The sequence below is a fragment of the Solanum tuberosum genome, unplaced genomic scaffold, assembly GCF_000226075.1.
Source record: "Solanum tuberosum cultivar DM 1-3 516 R44 unplaced genomic scaffold, SolTub_3.0 scf00004, whole genome shotgun sequence".
Taxonomy (NCBI): Eukaryota; Viridiplantae; Streptophyta; class Magnoliopsida; order Solanales; family Solanaceae; genus Solanum; species Solanum tuberosum.
In genome coordinates, this window is record NW_006238930.1 from 4,122,327 (window position 1) to 4,147,445 (window position 25,119).

At 37.3% G+C, this 25,119-nt stretch overlaps 2 protein-coding genes across 3 annotated transcripts in view; both read right to left on the reverse strand.

The window, feature by feature from the left end:
• The window catches only part of LOC102589265 (uncharacterized), a 12,879-nt gene extending 6,110 nt beyond the window's left edge, over positions 1 to 6,769 (reverse strand). The window contains 7 exon segments of the mRNA NM_001288066.1: positions 3,727 to 3,817; positions 5,607 to 5,808; positions 5,921 to 6,012; positions 6,105 to 6,182; positions 6,278 to 6,364; positions 6,490 to 6,560; positions 6,642 to 6,769. Coding sequence (NP_001274995.1) covers positions 3,727 to 3,817; positions 5,607 to 5,808; positions 5,921 to 6,012; positions 6,105 to 6,182; positions 6,278 to 6,364; positions 6,490 to 6,560; positions 6,642 to 6,747 — 727 coding nt within the window. The 5' untranslated portion in view covers positions 6,748 to 6,769.
• Positions 6,770 to 7,248: 479 nt separating this feature from the next.
• Positions 7,249 to 24,902, reverse strand: LOC102589589 (RING finger protein 10). Of its 2 annotated transcripts, XM_006338674.2 has the most exons (9): positions 24,685 to 24,902; positions 24,550 to 24,596; positions 23,223 to 24,470; positions 16,146 to 16,234; positions 14,639 to 14,741; positions 14,443 to 14,547; positions 12,864 to 12,981; positions 7,805 to 7,963; positions 7,249 to 7,658 (listed from the first exon to the last, which is right to left on the reverse strand). In XM_006338674.2, exons 1-9 carry the CDS (start codon positions 24,806 to 24,808, stop codon positions 7,504 to 7,506), a joined length of 2,148 nt encoding a protein of 715 aa, XP_006338736.1. In that variant the 5' UTR covers positions 24,809 to 24,902; the 3' UTR covers positions 7,249 to 7,503. The 2 variants fall into 2 exon arrangements, with proteins under 2 accessions (XP_006338736.1, XP_015163342.1); XM_015307856.1 differs by lacking the exons at positions 7,249 to 7,658; positions 7,805 to 7,963 and adding an exon at positions 12,089 to 12,455.
• Positions 24,903 to 25,119: the final 217 nt, after the last annotated feature.

A 25,119-nucleotide genomic window follows, 5' to 3' on the forward strand; every position in this document is an offset into this window, starting at 1 on the left:
AAAAAATCTTAAAATTTGAAACATTTTTCAAAAATTTTATTTTGGGGAGGGGTGGGGGGAGGGGGGTGGTAGGGATAAAAATATATTTGAAATTTAAAAAATAAGAAAATTTAAAATATTTTATTTTATTTTTTGAATGGGTAGGGTTCGGTACGGGGTATAGGTAGGGTAAGAAAAAAAAAATTAAAGGATGAAGTAGAGTTTAGGAAAATGTTTTCCTTAATTTTGGAAGGAAAGTCATTTTCCTTAAATTTGAGGAAAAAAATTTGATTTGGAAAACATTTTTCAAACATTTAAGCCAACCAAACATTGAAAAATTGGAAAACATTTACCAGAAAATGTTTTCCTCCATACCAAACACACCCTCTATATCTCTTTTTTTCCTGATTAAGCTAGGAGCAAGAAGAGTGTTTTCTTTATACCAGGTGAAAAATTGAAAAAGGAGAATCCCTTTAGCTATATAAGGAGCTATCATCTATATGTCTTGCTCCTTCCTTCAACACTTATGCCTACTAGAGTCTAGACTGCAACAATTATTTGGATCATATGAATACTAGTGTCAAAAGTTAATTTTGGGACCACCGACCATCTGAGAAGTTCCGAACTAAAAACAAAAAATAGTAATAAGGTGAAGCCACACAAAGAGAAACATGCAAGGCTTGACAATTATTGTGGCTGCTCTCTCTCCCCCCCTCTCCTCCTTTGTCCTACCCCCCTCCTCCCATAAGCAACTTTTGGTTTAGCTGAACCATTCAGGTTAAGAGAGTTGTTATAGCTGACACTCTTTCCCTAAGTTCCAAAAATCAACCAAGTATAGATTAAAAAATCTCTGAGGTATCCGACAGAAGTAAGAACAGAAAACAAGAAGAAACAAGAAAGCACCAACAACTTAGTTAAATCATCGACAAGAAATCAAGTCTCTCTTGTTTATTTATCCATTTTGTTGGGAAAGAGAACAAACAATATTATTTTGGGTAGAGACATTGTTTTGCCCCCCTAAATTGAGGGTCTATTTACCTTTTTTGACAGAAGGGCAAAACCAAAGATAGAATGTTTGTTGAATCTAACAACATTTAAAGGACTAGATTGAGACTCTCGAAAAGTTAAAGGGCTCTCAAAACTTGAATCCCTAAAATATAAGCAGTCATGCTCGAAAAACCAGTAATTTTGTATATAGCAATGCTGATTGGTCACACATAAATGGACAACCATTAGATCATTAAAGAAGAATTGATTATTCTTAGTCACGAGAAACTATATCTAGCTCTTGACTTTCAATAACACAACTCATGTACACAACCCTGCTAATATGCAGTATAAGACCCAACTACTGGTGCTAAAGGCTTTTTATAGAAATGCATCAGAGTGCGCTCATCACAATAAGCGCACCTGACATCCTAATATGACATACTCATATAATCATATCAAGCATGAACTACCCTACATCACATGTTAAATAACAAAAAGAATAAGAATTCTAGAGTTTTGCAAAACCACATTTAGACCAAAATCCTCAAAAACGGACATTATCAATATACACCATCAAAATAAAAAACCAATGATTGCCACTGAATGGTAGTGCGCTTTTTTCTTCTTCTTTTTTCTTGATCGGTAAGCAAAATGTGTTATTGAAAGATAAAATACAGACACCAAGGAGGTGATTGGAGTATACAAAAGTGAGCAGTCCCTTACACCAAAAAAGGGGAAAGAAAAAAAAAAAGCAAACGAAGGGAATTTTTTTTATACAGAACTATCCATGTTGAGAGATGATGACGTTTAACAAAATATAAATAAGTAAAACAACTATTACGCCTCAGTCACAAACAAAGCTAATGAAGTTTAAAATGTGTGAAACATAGAATACATGTTCTTTTTAAAAAAAATAAAAAATTGTGTGTGAATCATATATCTTGAAATTTGCACCAAAGAGCAGCAAACATAGGTAGTCTGTATTTTCTTATCCTATATAGTGATTGTGAGAAATATACGAGAAAAATGTTATTGAAGTGTTGTATCTACATTATTACATAGAGACCCTATTTATAGATACTACAATACAATCCTTTACCAACTAGGATACTACATACTATTGTTATTCCTATTCCTATTCTAAATAGAATTGTATAAACCTATTCTTATTCTAACACTCCCCTTCAAGCTAGTGCATACAAGTCATGTACCTAGCTTGTTACAAATGTAATTAATATAAGGACCGATGAGGGGCTTGATGAGATATATGCAAGTTGATCACTCAACTTCACACAATCAATCTTAATGTGCTTGTCTTCTCATTAAAAATACTAGATTTGATGCATAATGCCAATCAATCTCAATATGTTTGTTCTCATGAAATACTGAATTTGATGCATAATATCGATAAAACACAAAGTGATAAAATTACAGTGTTGAACTTCCCAAACCAAGCTTAAGAAGACTGTTTCAGATCATAGAATGACTTACGTAATCAACATACAAGGCTACTAAACTTCCCCTAAGTAACAAAATTAGGTGGTTGCTCCATATAAACTTTTTCACAATGCAGCAGTTGTCGGAAAGTGCTCAAAATCTGGTATAAAATATATGGATCGTCTTGGAATCAATAGATGAGTCCATATCAAACAAGAAAGTCACTGAAAAATTGACCAGAACATACTCATGCGCGGAAGTATTAGGTTTGATGGCTGAAAGTGGTCACAAACTGAGAAATAAAATTATTCGGGTAGGGTCGGAATGATGGCACGACTCTACTGAAAAATAGAAATTATATGGATAGAGTCAGATTGACGGTACGACCCTATTGAAAAAGAGAAATTATTTGGGTAAGGCCAGAGTGATGGCATGACCCTACACAAATAAGAAAGTAGTCACCGGAAAAAAAATGATGTTACGCAAATCAAATATGAGAAAGTAGTCACCGGAAAGATGGCACGGTACTACACAAATTGGATATAAAAAAGTATTCATTCCGATGATGGCACGGTGCTACACAAATAAGATATGAGAAAATAATCACCAGAAAAGATACACGATGGACCCAACTTTTGCTAACATAATCATTGTTGTTAACATAATCATTGGCCAGACGGGTGAGATATATGGGTAATAGCCGCCCGCCCGGCAGTGGAAACTTTACCAACATCGTAGAGGCTCTGATTCCATGCGAGAAATATAGGAGAAAAATATTATTGAATTGTTGTATCTACATTATTACATAGAAACCCTATTTATAGATACTACAATACAATCCTTTTGAAATTGTACTACAATACAATCCTTTACCAAGTAGGATACTATTTACTATTCCGATTCCTATTACTATTCTTATTCCTATTCCTATTACAATTCCTATTTCTATTCCTATTATAAAAGGATTGTGTAAACCTATTCTTATTCTAACAATGATTACTTTGCCTCAAAACACCTAGAGTTTCTTTTTTTGAATACAAAAGCACATGAGTTTCTTTCTTCTCATAGAATCCAGAAACACCTAAAACCATTGCTGAATGGTACTGTTTATTAGGCAACAATGAGATCATAAAAGAAGTTTTGTTTGGTTGATGCTCATAACATGGCACAGAACGTCAAAAATTGAAGACATCATTTTGTCTTCAGTCAATATAGGAAAATGGGAAGAAGCATGAAATAAATCTGAACAAAAACAAACACAGAAGACAAGATGTATATGATCAAATGTTCAAGAAATAAATAGGTTTTCCAATAATTTACCAGAACCGTTGAGAATTTTAATCATGTTTCCAGCAGCACCTCGCACAACTAAGCGAAAATCTCTCTTCAGGCCAACATGCTTGGCGTATTTCTGCATAGCATATTTATAAGCAGTTATTTTCACAACAAATTCTGGTTGATTGACACCATAGACGTGAAATCTAGAAGGGTTTTTTTACTGGGTTAATACAACTTTTAACAGATTATGCATAGTAATGACTACATAAATGCTGGTAGTCTTCATCAATCTCAGATCTCAATTACAAGGCCAGACCTAGTTAGTCTCTAATAGAGTTGATCAAACAATAAAAATAGATGTGAAATCTAGAAGGTTTTTTTTTTAACTGGGTTAATACAACTTTTAACAGATTATGCATATTAATGACTACATAAATGCTGGTTGTCATCATCACTCTCAGATCTCAATTACAAGGCCAGACTAGTTATTCTCTAGTAGAGTTGATCAAATAATAAAAATGCCACACATGCTTCACCAGTATTGCATGGAAAGAAATACCTGTAGCAACGTGGATAATGACGTAAGAATTTTAAGAATATGCAAGATACAACAGAATGAGGACTCCAGTGGCTTTACTAAGTTCTTTGTTTCACTTTATATGCAATAATATTGGTACACAGGTCTAGGATGTTAATTTGACTAATATATTATATTAGTGACAGTACCTGGTAATGGAGTGCACATCAGTTTTTGGAAGGATAAATGGCTTAACAACACAGCACTCATGGATGTCTATCCTAGCATCTTCAACATTGCTCAAGACAAACTCCACAATTGCTCAGAATGGGAGTAACAACAACTGGGATATGCACTCAAGAAGGTATGTCCAAGACTGGGAAATGGATAGTTTTATGGATTTGTTTGCAAAAGTGAAGAGTTGCAACATAAATAAAGACCTTCAAGATACCATGTGTTGGGGCAGTAAGGGTATATTCACAGTCAAGGACTGTTACAGGCAGATCTGCAAGCAAAATCAGGTGCTGGATTCTTGGCCATGGAAATTGATTTGAAGGACCAAGCTACCAATTAAGGTCATATGCTTCAACTAGATTGCCTTATATGAAGCTTGTCTAACACTAGACAACCTTAACAGGAAAGCACTTCTGCTGGTTAACAGATGTTACCGATGTAACAAGGATCTGGAATCTGTTAATCACTTTGTTCTTGCACTGTCCAGTAGCTACTGGTGTTTGGAACATGTTTTGCACCCTTTCTGGCCTGAGTTGGGTTATGCCAAAAACATGAGACAGGCACATTTGTGTTGGAGTTTATGGAAAGTTGATAAGGCCATCAAGAAAATCTGGTTGATGATTCCTGATACTATCTTTTGGTGTTTGTGGACAGAAGGAACAAGAGATGTTTTGATAGCATCTCAACTCCAAATCACTCTCTTAAAGCTAAATGCATACTTAACCATGGTCAAAGTTGACCCCGGCCCTTAGTGCTGGACATTTTCTAGACTTTGTTAGCACCCTAGTTCTAGATTAACACTTTGTATAGGAGCTGAACTGAGCTAAATACTCCTTTTTATCCCTCTGTTACTTGTAACTTTGCACCTCCTTGATGCATTTTAATGAAACATATTACTTCATAAAAAAAAAGTGATAGTGGAAGAGATATATTAAAGTACTGGTTGAAAAGTCAGTTCAATAGAGAAAATATGGCATCAAAGTTTAGACGTTCTACAGTTTAATGAATAGAAATTCTTGCAACTGTATCTTCATAATTCAACCTTTTCCAATACTTGAAAGTGTTGTATTGGATAGAGAACTCTAGTTAAGATAATACCTACTACTCCCTAAACAGACAAATTATTTAACATAAATCATTTTTATTTTCAACGGACTAAGAGCTAATTTACCTCATTAACAGGAGCCTCATTATCTCGTATAACTGCATCATGACTGTCAATTTCCTCTCCAAACTGCGTCTTCAAGAGGTCTCCAGAATTGCCAACGACTGCACATCTTCTGAATTGTCGAGGGTGAAACGGGGGCTTAGCTGGTAAAGTTAGATTGAGATGTTCTTCGCAAAGAGTCTGATTGTAACATTTATCTGCTCCTCTGCAAACAGGAAAAGTAAGGAAACAATGAAATAAAATATGAAGATCAAATCACATTAAATCTATCATTAATTGATTAAGAAGGTGAATGGAGGATGAAGCCAATAACTTACAGCTGTGCAATCCTTTTTGCTGCATAGTCAAACCATCCATCAGGCCGAGAATCCAAATATTCTCTTGTCAACACTGTCGTCATGTTACGATACTGCATTTCAGATAATCCCAATATATTTTAATGAACTAGTAGTGGAAGCCCCAAAACATGACTAATTAACATGAATAACAAGTATGAGGAACCTGCTCCCACAGAAGTATTGCTTCGCAAACGTCATACTTGTACTCCAATGGTTCAAAGATCTTGAACTGCTCATTATACTGCAAGATAGAATGAATGGGGAAATGCATTTCAGTGTTGTTTTGTAGATAACTGACAAGGTAACCAACAGGTAGGAGAAGGATGAGAGACAAACCCAAGTGCTATTAGTTCCTTGGGGAAACTTGAGAATGACATTGCAATGATCAATTATATGAGCAGTCAATCCCAGCCCTCGGTTAGCCTGTAAGCAGAAATTCCACATCATATGTGGAGTATACATAATATGGTGAAAATGAATATCAGTTTTCAACAAAATATAGGAGATCCATGGAAATAATTAGAAGCAAACAATATCGAAATAATTACGACGCATTGCTGAAGATTAGACTGGAAGTGGGACAAGATCGGAATATCCAAATTAACGGGAGTCCAACTACCTGGATGCATCAAATTCAAAACAGTAAATTAGCGAAGAGGATTTTCAAATAATTAGGGTTAAGGAAAAGAAGATATAGTACCAGTGAAGAAAGAGGACTGAATGGCGATAAGGATAATGGAGAAGACAGCAGCAACAGAGAGAAGACGAACAAGAGCTGGTTTCCTGCTCAACCTCGGTCGTGTCATTTGGGATCACACTTGTTTTCCCTTTCTTTTGCTTCATTTATTATTTTTATATGATGATAAGTATGTATATATAATTTGAATAACAATCAGATTAATTTTGGACTTTTGCTGCCTTTTGGTTTTAGTAATCATATTTAATTTAATTAATTAATTGCAAAGGTGACGGAGAGATTCTACATACATTGGATGGAACATGGCTATTTATAGGAGGGAGGGACACGTGTTATACTCATACAATCCCACATATTTCATTCTTAAACTTATTTCAGAAATAACCTTTCAAATTTAGCGTCTTGGTTTCTAATAAAATATCAAGTTTATCTCCCTTTAATTAAAGAGATAAATTGTTTCAACTTTACTGTAAATGAATTATAACAAAGAAATTAAGCATAATGTTGATTATCTCTAAAATTATCCTTTGTTTTTATGTTAGATCTTTTTGTAAATTTCACAGACAAGTATTTGGTTGAAACCGGAGAAAAGGAATAGTTGAAGTTGAAATCAATTAAAAAAGTATATTTGAACGTCGTTTCAGTTTTTACCATATATGCAAGGATGGGAGGAAAGAGAGTAAAAACTAAAAGAGGAAAGATGATGTAGGACGCGAAAACAGTTTATCCTACAACAACTTCACAACACGCTACCAAAACACCATGCTCAATAGGTGAGTAACAACTAACAAATCACAGTTCCTAATAAAAGGCAAAACATCTCTTAAATATACAGACAGATTTCCTCATCACATCCCTTCAAAATTCAGTAACGTCTACCACCAGAAGTTGACATTAGGATCCGATTTGGCTTCTTCCCCCTCTTCCCTGCATCATTTGTCTTAGAAGCATTGGGACCTTCAACAGCTTTTGCTTTGGAGGTTACATTTGCAAAGGACAGGATTCCAGGACGACTCGTTCCTGAGAGAAATGAAGTACACTGGTTATGATAAAGCAAAATGAAACAACACGTTTACGGCAAACTGTGATGAAAACATGACAAACAATTATTCGGATCATAGCAGATACTCAATGTCAATAGCCAAGTGGAAAATTTAAAAAGATACCAGCTGCAACAGAAGAATCACGTGCAGACTCATCCATTTTCAGCGCTGGAGGATCACATCCAGCAGCAAAACCAAGCCTTGCAACATTGGAGAACAGTTGCCTGCCTCCAGGCACAGGGGAGCTTGATGATGTTACAGTTACACTCGTACTTCCCAAAGCTTATCACAAATACAAACACAACAACAATCATTTCAACTAATGGGAAGATGGTTAGTACCTACGTAAAGGCGTAAAGCAATATCATAAAAACTTCAAAAATAAAGATCAAATTGCAAGGCTTTTGCAGTCATGAAGAAGTACTATTTAATGTCAAAACTGCAAAATAGTAAAAGTCAAACTTCTGAAAGATCACCACTATCAAGCTTCAATTTAGCTTACTAAAGTAACCATTTTCTATAATAATTGAGTCACAGGATTACTACCATGAAATGTGATTGTATATGTTGAAACATAATTAAGCAAATAACAATGTGCTCCCTCAAACCGCTTAAACTTTTGGATGTGATGGTCATAAACTTAACATGGTACCAAACTAAGTTGCTCGGCAGTGGTGGAGCCAGGAATTCACAAAGGGTGTCCAGAAATAGCACAACAAAAGCTCTTTTCAAAAAGTAGAACTAGTGAGATTTGAACACACAAGCACGTCCTCATTCCAAGGAAGTGAAATCACTGGGCTATAACAACTTGTTATGTTGAGGGTGTCCAAAATATGTTATTTAATCATTTTGTATATCATTTTACTTGTATATACGGTTTTTTTTTCTTGGACACCCTGACCACCCGTTGCTCGGACTCAGATGCGGGTGTACGATACAAGTGCAGATCTAGAGGCCGGGATCCTTCATACAGATCCAGGTATGAATACAGGTGCAGAGATTCAACTAAAACTAATTTAAATATCTAAAAGTAAAGTTGTGAAAATCTGCCTAAATTATGGACAAGTTGGAAAGAAGGAATGCACAATTTCTTTAGAGCAAAGTTTGAATCTTTAATTATTATTAAGTACAAATGCATCTTCTTACTGTTTTATCGGTGTAACATGGCTATTGCAAATGATACAAGAGGTCGTGATAGACTTCTTGAGTTCATTGCACATACTAGTGTTTGACCTGTAGACATCTTTAAAGCACATTCTGATTGCGGACTTTTTAATACAAATACCTTCCAATGACAAAAGAAACATCTGCCTAAAATTATGATTTCACCCTACCTATTGTTTTGATTTCAGAATCATTATATCTGTCTCGAATTTCTATATCGATTTCGGTCAAAGTACTCAAAACCGATAGACCATATCCGGTATGGATCCCACACCCACGTTGTGTCGACAAGAGTGCGGCACCAAAGGTGAAGAGTTCGCACACTCAGATATCAGTGCATGACAATGGTAGCAGAACAGGCAGAGATCCTGATTCCAAGTCTCATTGCAACCCATTTATCAAAAGTGAATTCCACATGCTTGCCATGAATTGAATCAGGCTCACACATGAGGGGACGTATTGAAGAGACAATATATATATATATATATATTATAAAGCTAGGCAAAAGAAGAGTGATGCGGAACCCCTCTTTGGCCAAGAAATACAGTTATCTTTTTTGGCCTTTTTCCTTTTTTTTCCATTTCTGTCCTATATTAAAAAAAAGAGTCACTAACTCTAAAAATCTGAATTATCACTACCCAACCTTTCATACTCCATGTTTCTTTTCAGTCAACTCACATTATCTTAGAGGCCACAAATTTTTTTATTCAAGAAATTTTAATGCAGCCCTTTGCCTTCTCTAAAGAAGCCCAACTAGCATATTTTGACAAAAATAGTATGGACATAAATAAAATCGATTCTCTTAATGCTCTGTTAATGAAATTACTACACAATTAAGCTTTAGAAATGAATAGTCAATAAGCTAACTAGAAGATATGACATCCAGCCTTTGGAGCAATGATCGGACTTATTATTGTGATGCTTACATATAAGAGGCGGAGGAATGGGAAAAGAAGCAACAAATGAGAAGTTGAGAAAAGATGTAACAATAGTAAATTTCAAGTAGCAAAAATGAAGAAAAGAGTACAGCAGCAACTATAAATCCAAAAATATTTGAAACACTTTTTTTTTATTTCAGAATTGTTGAAAGAGGATTTTAAGACCATAACTGACATGGAAGAAAAATTTAACTGAGGAGATAGAGACTCTAAGAATTAAGGATTGGAATTTTTTTTATTTATGACAAGGGAAACCCGCAGCCGCAACCCTTTGGATGCGCACAGGATAAAAAACCCCGCTCCTATGCAATAGCTCGCAAACCACATAGGAGAGGTAACCCGCACTAGACAAGCCTGGTGCGACGAGCTCGACCCAGAAGGCAAACCCCTTGCTTTCGCTGGCAAGGGGTTTCGAACTTGAGACCTCCAACATGGAAGTCCCAAGCTCAAACCACTAGGCCACCCCAAAGGGTTAAGGATTGGAATTATCAAGGTGAGATTATAGTTTCGGTTCTCTGTGTATACGTCGGGTGTTTTAGGTTTATATGACGATATTGAGATTTAGTTAATTAACTTTTTCAATATGATGATTTAAAGATGTTCAGATTTATTTGCTTAGCAAGTGTTTTCTGTTCTTAGTATTTATTGATATTTTTCACTCTTGTACTTTTTTTAGTAGGCTTATTGACATTGCTTAGTAATTTGATATCATTTGATGTTTGTAAGGTGATAACTTAGAAAATAATTTGCTTTACACCCATGTAACGCAACAATAGTTAATTAGCACAATACCAATGACTATTAACATAATAGTAGTTTCTTTCATAACTGATCAAATCCATGTCTCTTAGTAATGTCTTATCCTTATTCAGAGGCCGTCAAAAAATATATAGAGATAATGAACAATAAAAAAGTTTTTTGATGGGAGAGAAGAGTTGAAGGGAAGTAAATGGAAGAATGAATGATGTCGATCTAAAAAGGTAAAGGAAGGACAGACTTAGAAGGACTTCATTCACTATTTAATGAAACTTTTGATATGACGATCTCTTGAAAAATATTTGTGATATAAGCAGAGTAAAGAAATATACTAGAACAGATGTTCATGTTGAAAATAATTCAATTCATTCATTTCAAAAGAAAAAGATTATATGATAATTCTAATCCGTGTGACGTTAAATGAATAGAAATGTTTCCTCTCTCTAACGGTTTAAGTTTTTAGATGAGATGATCACACACATCAATAGTATACACAAGATAAGCATTGTAAACTCTCTTAATGAAGATTATGTACTTAAAGGAATATAGTTGTCTTATAACCAACCAAGTAATGACGGAAGCATGAAGGAAGCAGAAACACACAATCACCTATTTCTACAATGTCAAATAGCAGCAGACTTATGGAGTATGTTTTAAGCTCTTTTTGGTCTCAAATGGGTCATGCCTCATAATATCAGGGATGTTTTGATAAGCTGGAGTTGCTGGAAAGTTGATAGCACCATCAAGAGAATCTGGAAGATGATACTTGCAGCCATTTTTTGGAGTATCTGGAACAAAAGGAATAGAAGATGCTTTTATGGAATATCAACTACCTACCAATCTTTAAAAGTTAATTGCCTCGTGTTTTTGTATAGTTGGGTTTATTTATCCCCTCTAGATTCCACTGATTCATTTTCGAACTTTAATTGAGATTTAGTTAATTAACTTTTTCAATATGATGATTTAAAGATGTTCAGATTTATTTGCTTAGCAAGTGTTTTCTGTTCTTAGTATTTATTGATATTTTTCACTCTTGTACTTTTTTTAGTAGGCTTATTGACATTGCTTAGTAATTTGATATCATTTGATGTTTGTAAGGTGATAACTTAGAAAATAATTTGCTTTACACCCATGTAACGCAACAATAGTTAATTAGCACAATACCAATGACTATTAACATAATAGTAGTTTCTTTCATAACTGATCAAATCCATGTCTCTTAGTAATGTCTTATCCTTATTCAGAGGCCGTCAAAAAATATATAGAGATAATGAACAATAAAAAAGTTTTTTGATGGGAGAGAAGAGTTGAAGGGAAGTAAATGGAAGAATGAATGATGTCGATCTAAAAAGGTAAAGGAAGGACAGACTTAGAAGGACTTCATTCACTATTTAATGAAACTTTTGATATGACGATCTCTTGAAAAATATTTGTGATATAAGCAGAGTAAAGAAATATACTAGAACAGATGTTCATGTTGAAAATAATTCAATTCATTCATTTCAAAAGAAAAAGATTATATGATAATTCTAATCCGTGTGACGTTAAATGAATAGAAATGTTTCCTCTCTCTAACGGTTTAAGTTTTTAGATGAGATGATCACACACATCAATAGTATACACAAGATAAGCATTGTAAACTCTCTTAATGAAGATTATGTACTTAAAGGAATATAGTTGTCTTATAACCAACCAAGTAATGACGGAAGCATGAAGGAAGCAGAAACACACAATCACCTATTTCTACAATGTCAAATAGCAGCAGACTTATGGAGTATGTTTTAAGCTCTTTTTGGTCTCAAATGGGTCATGCCTCATAATATCAGGGATGTTTTGATAAGCTGGAGTTGCTGGAAAGTTGATAGCACCATCAAGAGAATCTGGAAGATGATACTTGCAGCCATTTTTTGGAGTATCTGGAACAAAAGGAATAGAAGATGCTTTTATGGAATATCAACTACCTACCAATCTTTAAAAGTTAATTGCCTCGTGTTTTTGTATAGTTGGGTTTATTTATCCCCTCTAGATTCCACTGATTCATTTTCGAACTTTATCAGCTCCCTGACTCTTAACTAACAATGTAAAGGAGAGCTGACCTTTTGCTATTTTTCTTTGTAACTATTATGCATCTACTTGATGCTTGCAATAGAACTAATTACTTCATATTAAAAAAATAATGGCATGACTCATCTTCCACTTATAAAAGATGAGGGGTGGGTGGGGTGGGGTGGGGGTGGGGATTATACTCCGGGATGGTTAAAATGCCAAACCACATAAGATGAGAGCATAAAATTTGTTATATAAAATAGCAATATTTGACGTACCTTCGAAGTCATCGCTAGTGAAAGTAGGTTGTTCTGTGAAAGAAGGTTCTGAAAAGCTAAAAGGCAAAGGCTCTAAGTACATGCCAATGGCTTCAGCTTTAACTTGTTCACGCCGTTCCTGAAAAAGAAAAATATCAACTTTGAAAATCTCCTCAATAAAAGGAATCATCCAAACCAAGTTCCTTTTTAAATTGTGTGCACTGTCAACTTCGTATATCATGAGAATGAGAGGCTAAAGTGTACCAGAAGGACCAAGCTATGAGGAGCTTCTCAGAAATGCTTTTGGACCTTCAGCTAATGGATTTGCCTTGCGAGGGGCATAATACACTTTGTCAAGAGGGGATGACACTCTACAAGCCTCAAGAATTGATAGGTTCCTTAACTTTCATACTGGAATGAAAGCTATCAAGCAGTTGACACTGCCAGGCGTCATTTCAATTTTCAGACCACAAAGCTCTTCTGCTACAAGGTGAAGACTGGGACTCAACACCATCTTACTTCAAGTTTGAAAATACGTGGCTTCAACAAGTGGGGTTCACTGATATGGTGAAGAGGTGGTGGCAGAATTACACAAGAGGTGGCAGTCCAGACTTTGTACTTAGTTAGAACATAGAAGTTAAGGAACTTGAAAAAAGGACAACTACAAAAACAAGTAGAAGCAAGGCTCTAGATGAACTTTCAGCTTTAGAACAGGAAAGAGAAAACAGAATTCCAACTAACTCAGCGGAGACAAAAAGAATTAGGTGATTCTTCCCATCCCTAGCCTTGTTGGACAAAGTTACCTAGTACTTGTTGCTGGTGGGAGGTGGCAGGTATCCCGTGGAATTAGTCGAGGTGCGCGAAAGCTGGCCCGGACACCACGGTCATCCAAAGAAAAAAAACAGAATTCCAACTCAAGGTTCTTGAATCTGAAAATAGAGTTGGAGAGATTGCTATAGCTGAAGAAACCTCATGGTGACAAAATCAAGATGTTTATGGCTAAGAGGAGGGGACATGAATACAAGATACTTCCGAACACTAGCCAACTCACATAGGAGATTCTATTCAATTGACAAGCTCAAAATAGAAAGTGAAACTTTTACATGTATGCTCAAACGTCTATTAGGTAATTAAGTTAACCACAGTAAATATGTATCTATGTTAATAATACACATCAACCTCAATTGGAACAAGCCTGAGATTTTAAAGCTTACTAAGGCTAATGCGTATAATTAAAGAAGGTGACATATTTAAGTGCTTAACTTATTTGCGTACATTTGAGAGCACGCGGAAAAAAGAAATCAAAGATCTGAACTTACGTGTTCAGGTGATTAATTGGAACAAGCCGTAGTTCGAGTGTCTAAATGAAATTTAGTGGAAAGTTCAAGGAATTGTTTGTGTATTAAGCCAAAAATGAAAGTAGAGTCCTACACATTTTCTCTCTAGAAAGTTCCTTCATCCTGCACTTGAATCTTTAAGCAATTTCTGCTGTTCACACTGGGGGCTTTTCTAAACATCATAAACCCATGATGCTAAATCATTGAATTGCACAAGAAAAGAAAAATCAGCTGTAATTCTGATTAAAGTGTGGGTTACAAACCTTCCTCGCTAGCCACTTCCTTTGTTTTTCCCTACTTCTGATTTCCTCCATAAATGGAGAAAGTGCATCCATGGGCATTATCTTGCTGAGATCAATTTCACAAAGCTGGAAATTACAAGTGAAAATAATTAGAGTGATCAAACCATTGATGAAGTGAAGTCAGCACACTTCCAGAAATAATCATCATGGCAAGTACCTGAAATGTTGTTGTCAAAGAAAAATGACTTAGGAAGCGGTAGCGCCTTCTCATGGCCTCCGACTGCGTCACGGACTCCAATTGTAAAATCTTTCCACTGATTCTGTAGCCAAGATTTTCTCTAATAAATTGTTGCGGAATAACAAAAGGCATATGGTCAAATCACATTCACATCGGCAGGTATAATGTTATCTTTTGCAATCAGTTCCACTACAGCACTCGCTGCTCTAGCTAATTGTCCACTTTCAGGTAAGCATGGAAACCCTTAGATAAGGTTTACTAATACACACCACTTCATATTTTGGAAAAAGGGGACTTTAGAAAATGCATATATATAACAAGGAAACCCTTTTCAAGGCTGGAGGAACATTAACATAGACCTCACTGTTCTTACCTCCAAAAAGCACATACAGTAACATTCATCTTTCCCCAAATGTTTGACCTAACTTGCACCGACTTCACCAGTTAATGATTTGGTCTTTAGATGAACCTAAAAATTTGACTAAGGGTGAAATTGGACAAGCCAAGACATGGTGAATATTATGGATGAAGTTCGAGCAAAATAATTAACCAGTAAGAGAAAGGATAACCGACCCAAGAAAGAGGGAAAAGAAAAGGGAAGACCCCATTCAACAGACTGTTGACACTGCCAGGATGGCCACTCTGTTCACACCTGCTTTTTGAAATGTTTTTTTAAAAAATTATATATTTTTATCTCAAAAAAGAACATTCCTCCAGTGCTGCAGAAATTCTCCCCTCAGTGCCCCTTATAGTTCATACTCTAGCACCCTCTGAGGCCCCCTGCCCACCCTAGCCCTGTGTAAACTCCTCTACACACTAAGCCTAGCATATACCCTACTCCTTTCCCAGTCACTATTCACTATCTCTGTCCCTCTCCGGAACTTGTTGTCACCATTTTTCTCCCTGTGATTCAGATACATCATCCTCCCTTTCTTTGCTTACCGAAATCGTCAAAACCTCTCCCTTCACTCAGCAACTCATTCAGAATCCCTTTCTGAACTAGCTTATCTCTGATGAAAAGTGAGAGTCGAATTGGGATTTGATCTGTTTGTTGGTTTGCCAGCTATCTATCAAAAGAAGTTTTTTTTCAAATTATACCTCCAAACTTTGTCCAGTGAGGTCACATGTGCTCAAAATAAAGCTATATTTTTGTAGCTAATCTCACCAAGGGTCATCTGAAACAGAAGATGTCTATCAAGGACAGAATAGAACCACAGAAGAATAAGTTTAGAAAAAATTGCAACTTCTATCAAACAACTGGGAACAAAAGGAATAACTTAATCCACACACAGTACATTTTTTCAATCTAATAGTTGTCGCCTTACAAATGCAGGTAAGTTTAGAACAAGCTAAATGTATCAAAATTGAGTTCAATGGGTCATCAGCTTTGTAGTTTCTCTGAAACCAACAAACAGAGACCCCTTTGCCACCTTTAACTGGAAAAAAAATAGCATAACTTACTGTAAGAATGTAATTATCTTCAAACCTGTTAGGAAGACTACCATAGCCACCGTAGTAATGCAGAAGGCACTTCATGTTCAGTGGATGAAGGATAAGGTGCTGACCATCAACTGCCTGAAAAAAACAGGCACTATAAAACATGTATAAAGCTGTGCATTACATATCTCACAGAATAAAGTGAAGGATAATAACTAAAAGCGCGGAGAGGCAACATGATAAACAGTTGTAAGACAGTTCCCAACATGTGATATTGTTGACGAGAGATTGTGGCATTAAAGCTTAGTTCGACTTGACAAAGGAAATTGAGGCTGCAAAGCTGTCAAATTTTATGCTTAGTTTGACACGAACTCTGTTATGTTAGGATGCATTAAGGAGTTGTCACCGAGCTGAAGGGAAGAAGTAAGCAAAATCAGAACAAAGCATAAAAAATGACCCCCACGCAATCAAGTGGACCATTAAATGAACGCCCTCCTAAGAAAATGCTTAGTGGGCAGTTTCCCCGAGTGCGACGAAATCCCCTCAAGAAACGATGTACGGAAATGGACTCACCAGTCTTGGGTCAGAATCCATAACATCCAAGTTTTTGACATGAACGGGATTCAATTCCTGTTTGAGTTCCAAAGTGTGAAGGATGCTGAGCATGTCATGAAAGGTTCTTGGAGAAAGCAGGGAAGCAAACTCAAGCTTGATTGGTGGACACCTATAGCTGGGGCGTGCCCTATCAATACCAGTTTTAACTGGTATTGGATAAGGGTTTTAGGTCTGCCACTCCAACTTTGGTCAGCAGGGGTTATGAAGGAAATTGGGAAGAAGTGTAGGGGATGGTTGAAGACGGAAGAGGAGACAGAGCTCAAAAATCATTTGAGATGGGCTCGAATTAAAGTAAAAGGACCGCAAAAAATATTCTGACTTCGGTTGTAGTTGAGGATGGGGAATGGAGGTTCACTTGACCGATATGGGTAGAGGCACCAGCAAGATTTGAAAAGTTGAAAAAAAGTAGGGTTGTTGAACAACCAAGAGGGGACAAAAGTTCTCATGAAAATGGGATGACAGCTAGTGTCAGATGTCTGTGGAGAAAGGAATTGCAGAGGAAGGGAAAAGGGATAGCAATGCAAGATCTGTTGGGTAATGGAGAAGACTGGGGGCTTTACACAAAGAATAAAAACAATGGACAAGTGGTTGGCTGCAGTAAAAGAGCAGGGCCACTGGGCCACTTTTATTCCAGACCATATGTTGGGCCATCTCTTATTTTAAATGAAAATGGGCCTCCTTTATTGAATGAAAGTGGCACTTCTTTTCTTTCAACTGAGAAAGGGAAGAACAATTTAAAGACAAACAACTCATATAAGGAAAAGCTTCCAGCTGAGCCTTTCACGGAAAACATAACACCCTTATAGGCTTTGTAGAGGAGTTGAGAACTGTGACAAGTTTCGACTATAAGATGAAGCAAGGGAGATGACTGCAAGAGAGGGGGTCGAGGAGGACCACATACAGAGGGTCGACTCAAACCACGAAACAGATGCAATCACAACTCCGATAATGGTGAGATCAGAAACTGAACTGATTGTTGAAACTGGTAGAATGGAAAATACAGGGGAAGGTACACAAATCAGCTGATTCAAGTGAGTGCATTAACGGGTTGAAGTCTGATGCAAGATCTTGGGTGAACATAATTAAACTGAGCAAGGAGTTTGGAGCCATTTTTTATGGTTTTGAAAAGGAAGCAGGGGCCCTCTTTGAAAAACTAGACCAAAGAAGAGAAGTGCCAAAGTCAACAACCAATTGATTCCAAAAGAGTTCAGGAATTTAATTTTCGAGGTAAATTATAAGGATGGCGAATCCATGAGTGAACTAGGGAAGGGGAGAAGACCACCAATTGGTGATCAATGAAGATTAAAATTATATCATGGAATGTGAGGGGTTTGAATGGGCAGAAAAGAGGAGACTGGTAAAACAATTAATTCACCAGTGGGGGGCAAACATCTATGTTCTTTTAGAAACAAAGATAAAAGGAGAGGTGCAATATTTTGAGGGAGTTGTGGGCTAATAGATGGGTGGGAGAAGTTCAGTTGGAGGCCAAGGGTAGTAGAGGAGGGATCATGATAATGTGGGATAAAAGGGAATGGGTGGGGGAGATGGTAGACTCTACTGGACAAATGATATCATGTACGTTCACCGGTGTTTGTCAGGATATTACATGGCTTCTGAGTGCTGTATATGCAAGTTGTAATAGGGTTATCAGAAGAGAGTTGTGGAGTGAACTGGAGGCTAGCAGAAACAATTGGGAGGACCCTTGGAGAGTGTGTGGTGACTTCAATGTCACTAGGTTTGTGGGAGAGAGGGTAAACTGACATAGACTATCCGGAGCAATGTTTGAATTCTCTGAGGCTATTAATGACCTGGAACTAGTTGATCCTCCTTTACTTGGAAGATCATACACGTGGAGGAGGGGGGAGAATCACAACAGTGCCTCCAAGATTGACAGATTCCTATACTCAGTTGACTGGGAGGACTCTCTCCAACTGGTCAAGCAGTCTTTGTTACCTAGAATAGGATCAGATCATAATCCTATTCTTCTAACATATGGAGATTGGAATTACAAGAAGACCTACTTCAAATTTGAAAATTGGTGGCTAGAGGTAGAAGGATTCAAACAGAAGGTCAAGGCATGGTGGTTGTCCTTCCCTAACATGGGCAAACCAGCCTTCACTCTGGCAAACAAATTAAAACTCCTTAAGAAGGAACTAATGCGATGGAGTAGAAGTAACGAGGGAGACTGGAAACACAAAAAAGAAATGATCCTACAACAGTTGAAATCTTGGGAAGCAATACAGGAGAATAGGAGCCTCACCGATGATGAGTTGGTCCAGAAAACTCATTTAGCTATGGAATTTGAAGAAATAGCAAAAGAAGAGGAAATTGCCTGGAGACAGAGGTCAAGAGTTCAATGGTTGAAGAATGGGGACAAGAACACTAGGTTCTTCTACAGAATGGCAAATGCTCATAAAAGGTACAATTCCATAGATGCATTGGAATTAGAAGGACAATCCATCAATGAAATGCCTGCAGTTAAAAATGCAATCCAAAGATTCTACCAGAACCTATACAAGGAGACAGAAGGAAGGAGACCTGATCTCAAACTCCAAGGAATAACAGTGATCTCAATAGAAGATCATGAGTGGTTACAGAGGGGTTTTGAGAAGGAGGAAGTGTGGGAGAGCATCAAGTCTTGTGCAGTTGACAAGGCTCCAGCCCAGATGGATTCACAATGAATTTTTTTCAGGCATTTGGGAATCTTGTCAAGGAGGATATCATGGGAACATTGCAATATTTTCATGAACACCGTGTGTTTGAAAGGAGTCTTAATGCCACCTTTGCGGCCCTTATTCCAAAGACGGCAGGAGCAGTAGAGTTAAGAGACTTTGGGCCTATTAGTTTGATCTCTGGGTATACAAGATAATTGCCAAAGTTCTAACAGAAAGAATGAAGAGAAAAATGGATAGTCTAGTAAACAAACACCAAATGGCTTTTATAAAAGGGAGACAGATTATGGATGCAGCTTTAATTGCAACTGAATGCATAGACTCAAGATCTAGAGGGGAAGTGGCTGGCCTGATTTGCAAATTGGACACTGAAAAAGCATATGATCACGTTAACTGGGCTTTCTTCTAAACACTCTCAAACAGATGAGTTTTGGGGACAAATGGTTTAAATGAATAAACTTTTGTATCGCAACTGTTAGGTTCTCCATTCTAGTAAATAGAGAACCTACTGGGTTTTTTCACTCTGAAAGGGGACACAGACAAAGGGACCCTCTATCCCCCTTTTTGATGAAAAGGGACCCTCTATCCCCCTTCCTGTTCATTTTAACCATGCAAGGTCTTAGTAGTATGATAAGGATAGCACTACAAAAAAACTGGTTGAGAGGGTTCAACGTAGGACGAGGTGGGAGAGGGGATCTGGATATTTGCCACTTGATTTATGCACATGATACTGTTTTATTTTGTGAACCTAAAGTGGAACAAGTTTGCTACATTAAAGTTTTGCTAGTAGTATTTGAAGTTATATCTGAGTTTTAAGAGTGAACCGGAGGAAGAGCAATATATATCGTGTCAAAAAAGTGTAACATTCAGACATTTGCTAGCATTCTTGGGTGTGGTGTGGGTTCTTTGCCCATAGTGTACCTAGGGATGCCTTTAGACAGGAAACATGGGGATTTGGAAATTTGGGACACCATTCTGGAGAAAGCTGAGAAGAGGTTGGCTAAATGGAAAGCGCGGTACCTTTCACTAGGAGGAAGGGTCGCACTAATCAATTCAGTGTTGGACTCTCTTCCTACCAATGTGATGCCTCTATTCCCTATACTTGCATGTGTAATCAAGAGACTAGACAAACTGAGGAGAGCTTTCCTATGGAAAGGCAACAAGGAAGAAGGGTGCTATAATCTGGTCAACTGGGAGGTGGTGTAACAAAGTAAACATCAAGGGGGTCTTGGTATTAGAAACTTGAGAATCCAGAATAACAGAATAACAGTCTACTAATGAAATGGATATGGAGATTTAGTGCAGAAGAATCTACTTTATGGAAGGAAGTCACATCCCACAAGTTTGGCCAATCTAGTCCATGGTGCTCCAATGAGGTGAACGCCAATTATGGGGTGGGGGTTTGGAGGACAATCCGATCATTATGGCCAAAACTACATGGCAAATTCCAGTATCAGAGTTGGGAAAGGTACCAAGGCTCAATCTAGAAGGATATTTGGATTGGGCAAGCCTCTTTGCAGGTAGCTTTCCTTGATCTTATGATAACTAGTAGAAATCCTGAAGCAACCATCTTTGAGAGCTGGTCAAACCAAGGGTGGAATCTTAATTTTAGAAGACATCTATATGACTGAGAGATAGATAGGGTGACAACTCTTTTGTGTGAAGTGGAGAATTACCCCAGCACTATTGTTCAATCTGATACACTGAGATGGAGACATTCCGGGGATGGCATTTTCTCTGTGAATAAAATGTACAAGAAAGATAACAATGTGATGCAAGGAGAATCCTCAAATATCTGAAAGAACATCTAGAAAAGCATGGCTCCCACCAAGATTGAATGTTTCACATGATTAGTGGTGAAGAGAGCATGCCTTACACGTGAGGTTCTACAAAAGAAGGGGAGAGTAGTAATGACAAGATGTTTTTTGTGCAATGAAACTAGAGAGACAAACAACCATCTTTTTTTGCATTGCAAGTTCACTACACAACCGTGGACCTGATCCTCAGTCTTACAAAGACGGAATGGACAATGCTTGAACATAATGCAGATTTGACGAGCTACTGGATGAGAAGAGGGGGTCGCAAGAGTCAGAATAAATGGAGGAGGATAATACCCTCATGCATGTGGTGGACAGTATGAAAGGAAAGGAATGGAAGATGTTTTGAAGACAAGATCAAGTCCATTCATGATATGAAATGGAACTATTTAATGTCTTTTTTTTCTTGGTGTAAAGGAAGTTGTATAGAAGAAGTAGATGAGATGATAAATTTCTTAGGTGCTCTATAAAGCTTGAAAGTTTAACCTTACTACCTTGTAACTTTTTGGAGGTGGCCAACATTACTTAATGCTGAAGAACACAACAGTACTAATTCTCAAAAAAAAAAAAGAGGAGAGGCGCAAGAGAGCATTTGAAGGTGTCAATAATACACATTCACAAATGAAAAAGATTGTCGCTCTTTTCAGCCTTTTTTTGTTTCTAGGAAAGATCAGATGACCTTCATGGAAAATAATACTCCCTCCATACAGAGTTTAAGAAAAAAGGAAGACTTTTAAAACTTGTGGTCCAAAATGAATGATAGAAATTTGTGTGGCTGTAAATCATTTCAGTAAGGGTAAAATAGACATTTTATAGTTAAATTGTTACTTAATATAGAAATGTGTCATTCTTTTTGGGACTGACTAAAAAGGAAAGTAAGCACATAAATTGGGACAGAGGGAGTATCTTTATATGGTACATCTTGCGTACATGGGCTTCCCCTCAACTCTGAATGAAATCCCATCACTAGGAGCTATAATGTACAATTCTATCAACTACTTGTGTTGATATATCAAAAAATCTAATAGCACACAAAACTAAGAATGGAACTTTCTTTGTGGAAAATGGTTTTACCCAACTTTGCCCGATGTATTTAAGTAAGGGAAATAATCTATATTCATGAATAGTTTTTGCTCAGCAGCATAAAACCCACTGAAGAACATGTTCATGAAAGTCGAGAGGGTGGATTCAGCAAAATAAAACAATCACATATAAAGTACAATAAAGCCTGAAACTTGCTCAGTCATCCCACCCAGCAGCAATGAGTTGAATGCTTGAAAACACTGGGCATACCTACCTAGTACTTCGATTTGGCAGGAACCCGGTAAAATAGTGCACACCAAGCTGGACATCCTTGGTGGGCTCAGTTACCTAGTGCATATGCTTATGTGCTTGGCAGGAACCAGGTAAAATAGTGCACATCAAACTGGACATGGCACCATTGTTATAAGAAAATAGTTATCTTTTGTCCATTATTGTTGGAAAAAAGAGCAGAAGAAATCACTAGCTAATGATGGTGTCCTACCAGCTTGGTGTGTGCACTTCGGCAATTTCTTTGGGTACTTGTCAAGCACAAGTGATCTTAGTACTTTTGTTGTTAAGTATTTCCACATTTGCTGAAGAAATAGGTTATTGTTGTCTTATAAGGTCTAATCACCTCATAAGCTAACTTCTAGAATGAGTTAAGCTTAAGGTCCATTTTCTTGGCGAGGCATCAGAGTTAGACTCATCCCTATTCTTTGGTACTCAATACAGGCTACCATGTTATGTTGTCTACTCTCCAAATGTCCAATCCTTGACATACATTGGAGGACCGGAGGAGAGGGGAGGATGCTACGTGCCTCACATTGGTTGAAGAAATGGGTTTGTGGTCTCCTTGAATATCTCTGGGTAATCCTCACCACATAAGCTAGCATTTGGGGTGAGTGAGGCCCAATGTCCATTTTCTAAATGGTACACATGCATCTAAATGTAATACACAGATACTTGGTAAGAAAAAACAACATAATCATATGAATTCACCTGGTAGAAACTGTAGGAACTGATCTCTTCTCTATCAGTAATGCCACTTGTGTCTTTCTGTAGGCTCTTGTCATTGCCATATAGGAACAATGAAGATCCAACACGTTCTTCAATTGATTCAACATCTGCAGCTTGAATAAGCTGAGAGTCCCTCACTACCTTATTGAGAGTTGACTTCTCCTGCAATATTGGCTTATCAGTTGGATTACTGGATGGCATTACATGAGTAGATTGTCCAGCAGAATGGGCCTGAACACTTTCTGTTGGCTGAGAACTATAAGAGCACTTCTCCAAACGATTATCTGTGTCAGATTTGCTATTTTGAACAGCAATATGTTGCCTATTCCAGTACGTCTTCCTCTGCTCCAATTGTTCCATTGCAGCACAGACAAAGGGAAGTTTCTCCAAGTCATCAACTAAGCCTGAATCTACTCTAGCTAACCAACTATCAAGATCAGACATTGCCTCTCGAACAGAAAGGTCAACATCGGACGTAAATATGAATTTAGAAAACAACTTTTGAACCTCCTCTCCTCCAACAATGCCATCATTATTTTTCAAAGATAAAGCAAATGAATCCTTGTGACGGGTTAGGAGGAAAAATTCAATAATATCACTGACACGATATTGTTTAACGTTCTCAATTTGAATGGTGTACAAATCCTGTGAAGATATCATCATAAAACACAAAGGGCATTTCTTCTTGAAATCATCCTTATGGTCATCTTCTTCGGAGATCATAAAATATTGCATAACACAGGGAAAACAGAAGATATGACCACACGAAGTTATCTGAGGACAAAGAGGATCCTCTAAGCATATGGGGCATTGCACATGAAATGGAGTGGAATATCTCACACAAACAATATCCTCCCAGTGTAACATTTTGTCTGGATCCATCGAGTCAGGCGTGTAATTGCCTGAATCCAACAGAACAAACTTGTAATTTGCTTGAAGAAACAAGTCTTTGTTGTAAGGCTTCCTCTTGACGTATCTCCTAGGAGGAGGCAACCTAGATTGTGGACGAGAAATGGGATCATACTGAAAATTGAGTAAGTGGTTTCCACTAACCATCTGGGTTCTTCTTGGAGCTGAGCGGGTAACAACTCCTTGGGGACTGTTGGAGCCAAACTGGTCTCTTCCGCTGGAAGGATCATTGGTCCTAGCTGATTTTCTTTGTCCGTGCAGTGAGATTCTATCACTGTTATGATGTCGTGAACTTTCTCGACTGCTACCGGAGTTGTTCACCTGCAATATATTGTGAAGAGCAGAGCTGCATTAGTAAATTGGTTTATTAAGAGAAGAGAAGTTACAACACAAAATTTACCTTTTTGGAGGATCCACCAGAAGTAGATGCAGTGGTAGCCATGTTTCCTGAGAGAAAGAAAAGCATGAGACGGAACTAAAATAAATAAGGCGAGACAAAAGGACATCGCTGAATTAGGGTATAAGGGATGGAAACCTGAGAAGTTGTCGGGTTGCTGCTGCTGTTGTTTGGATTTGGATCCATGATTAGAGTTAGGGTTTGGAGAAGAAGAAGAAGAGGCAGCTGTATGATTGTCGCTATGGGAGGGCGAGATGGACATGAAATTCCTCCTGGGAGATTAGATTAGACAAAGGGGGTTGGTTGGGTTGATCCTTTCGGGTTTTAGCCTCCACTCGCCAAAATATATGCCCGCCTTCCTTAATTTATACCCACTAGACTAGAAAACGCATTCCCAATATTTAGTACATTTATTTAAGGCTTAAGTTACAGACGGTCTTTTAAAGTTATTCGCATAATTTATTTAGATATTTTAATTATGATTTGTCCTATTGAACACTTAAATTGTTCCAAATGTATACTTATTAAACACAAAGTGCTTACGTGGCAAAATAAGTGTACATCACTGCTGTT

What these genes read in the sequence shown, in the direction of transcription:
- LOC102589589 (XM_006338674.2), bottom strand. Translation starts at nt 24,808, where the DNA reads ATGTCCATCTCGCCCTCCCATAGCGACAATCATACAGCTGCCTCTTCT. An exon ending in CTTTGACAACAACATTTCAG is followed by an intron (nt 14,548 to 14,638) that starts GTACTTGCCATG and finishes TGTAATTTCCAG; the next exon opens with CTTTGTGAAATTGATCTCAG. An exon ending in GGAAGTGGCTAGCGAGGAAG is followed by an intron (nt 12,982 to 14,442) that starts GTTTGTAACCCA and finishes TTTCTTTTTCAG; the next exon opens with GAACGGCGTGAACAAGTTAA.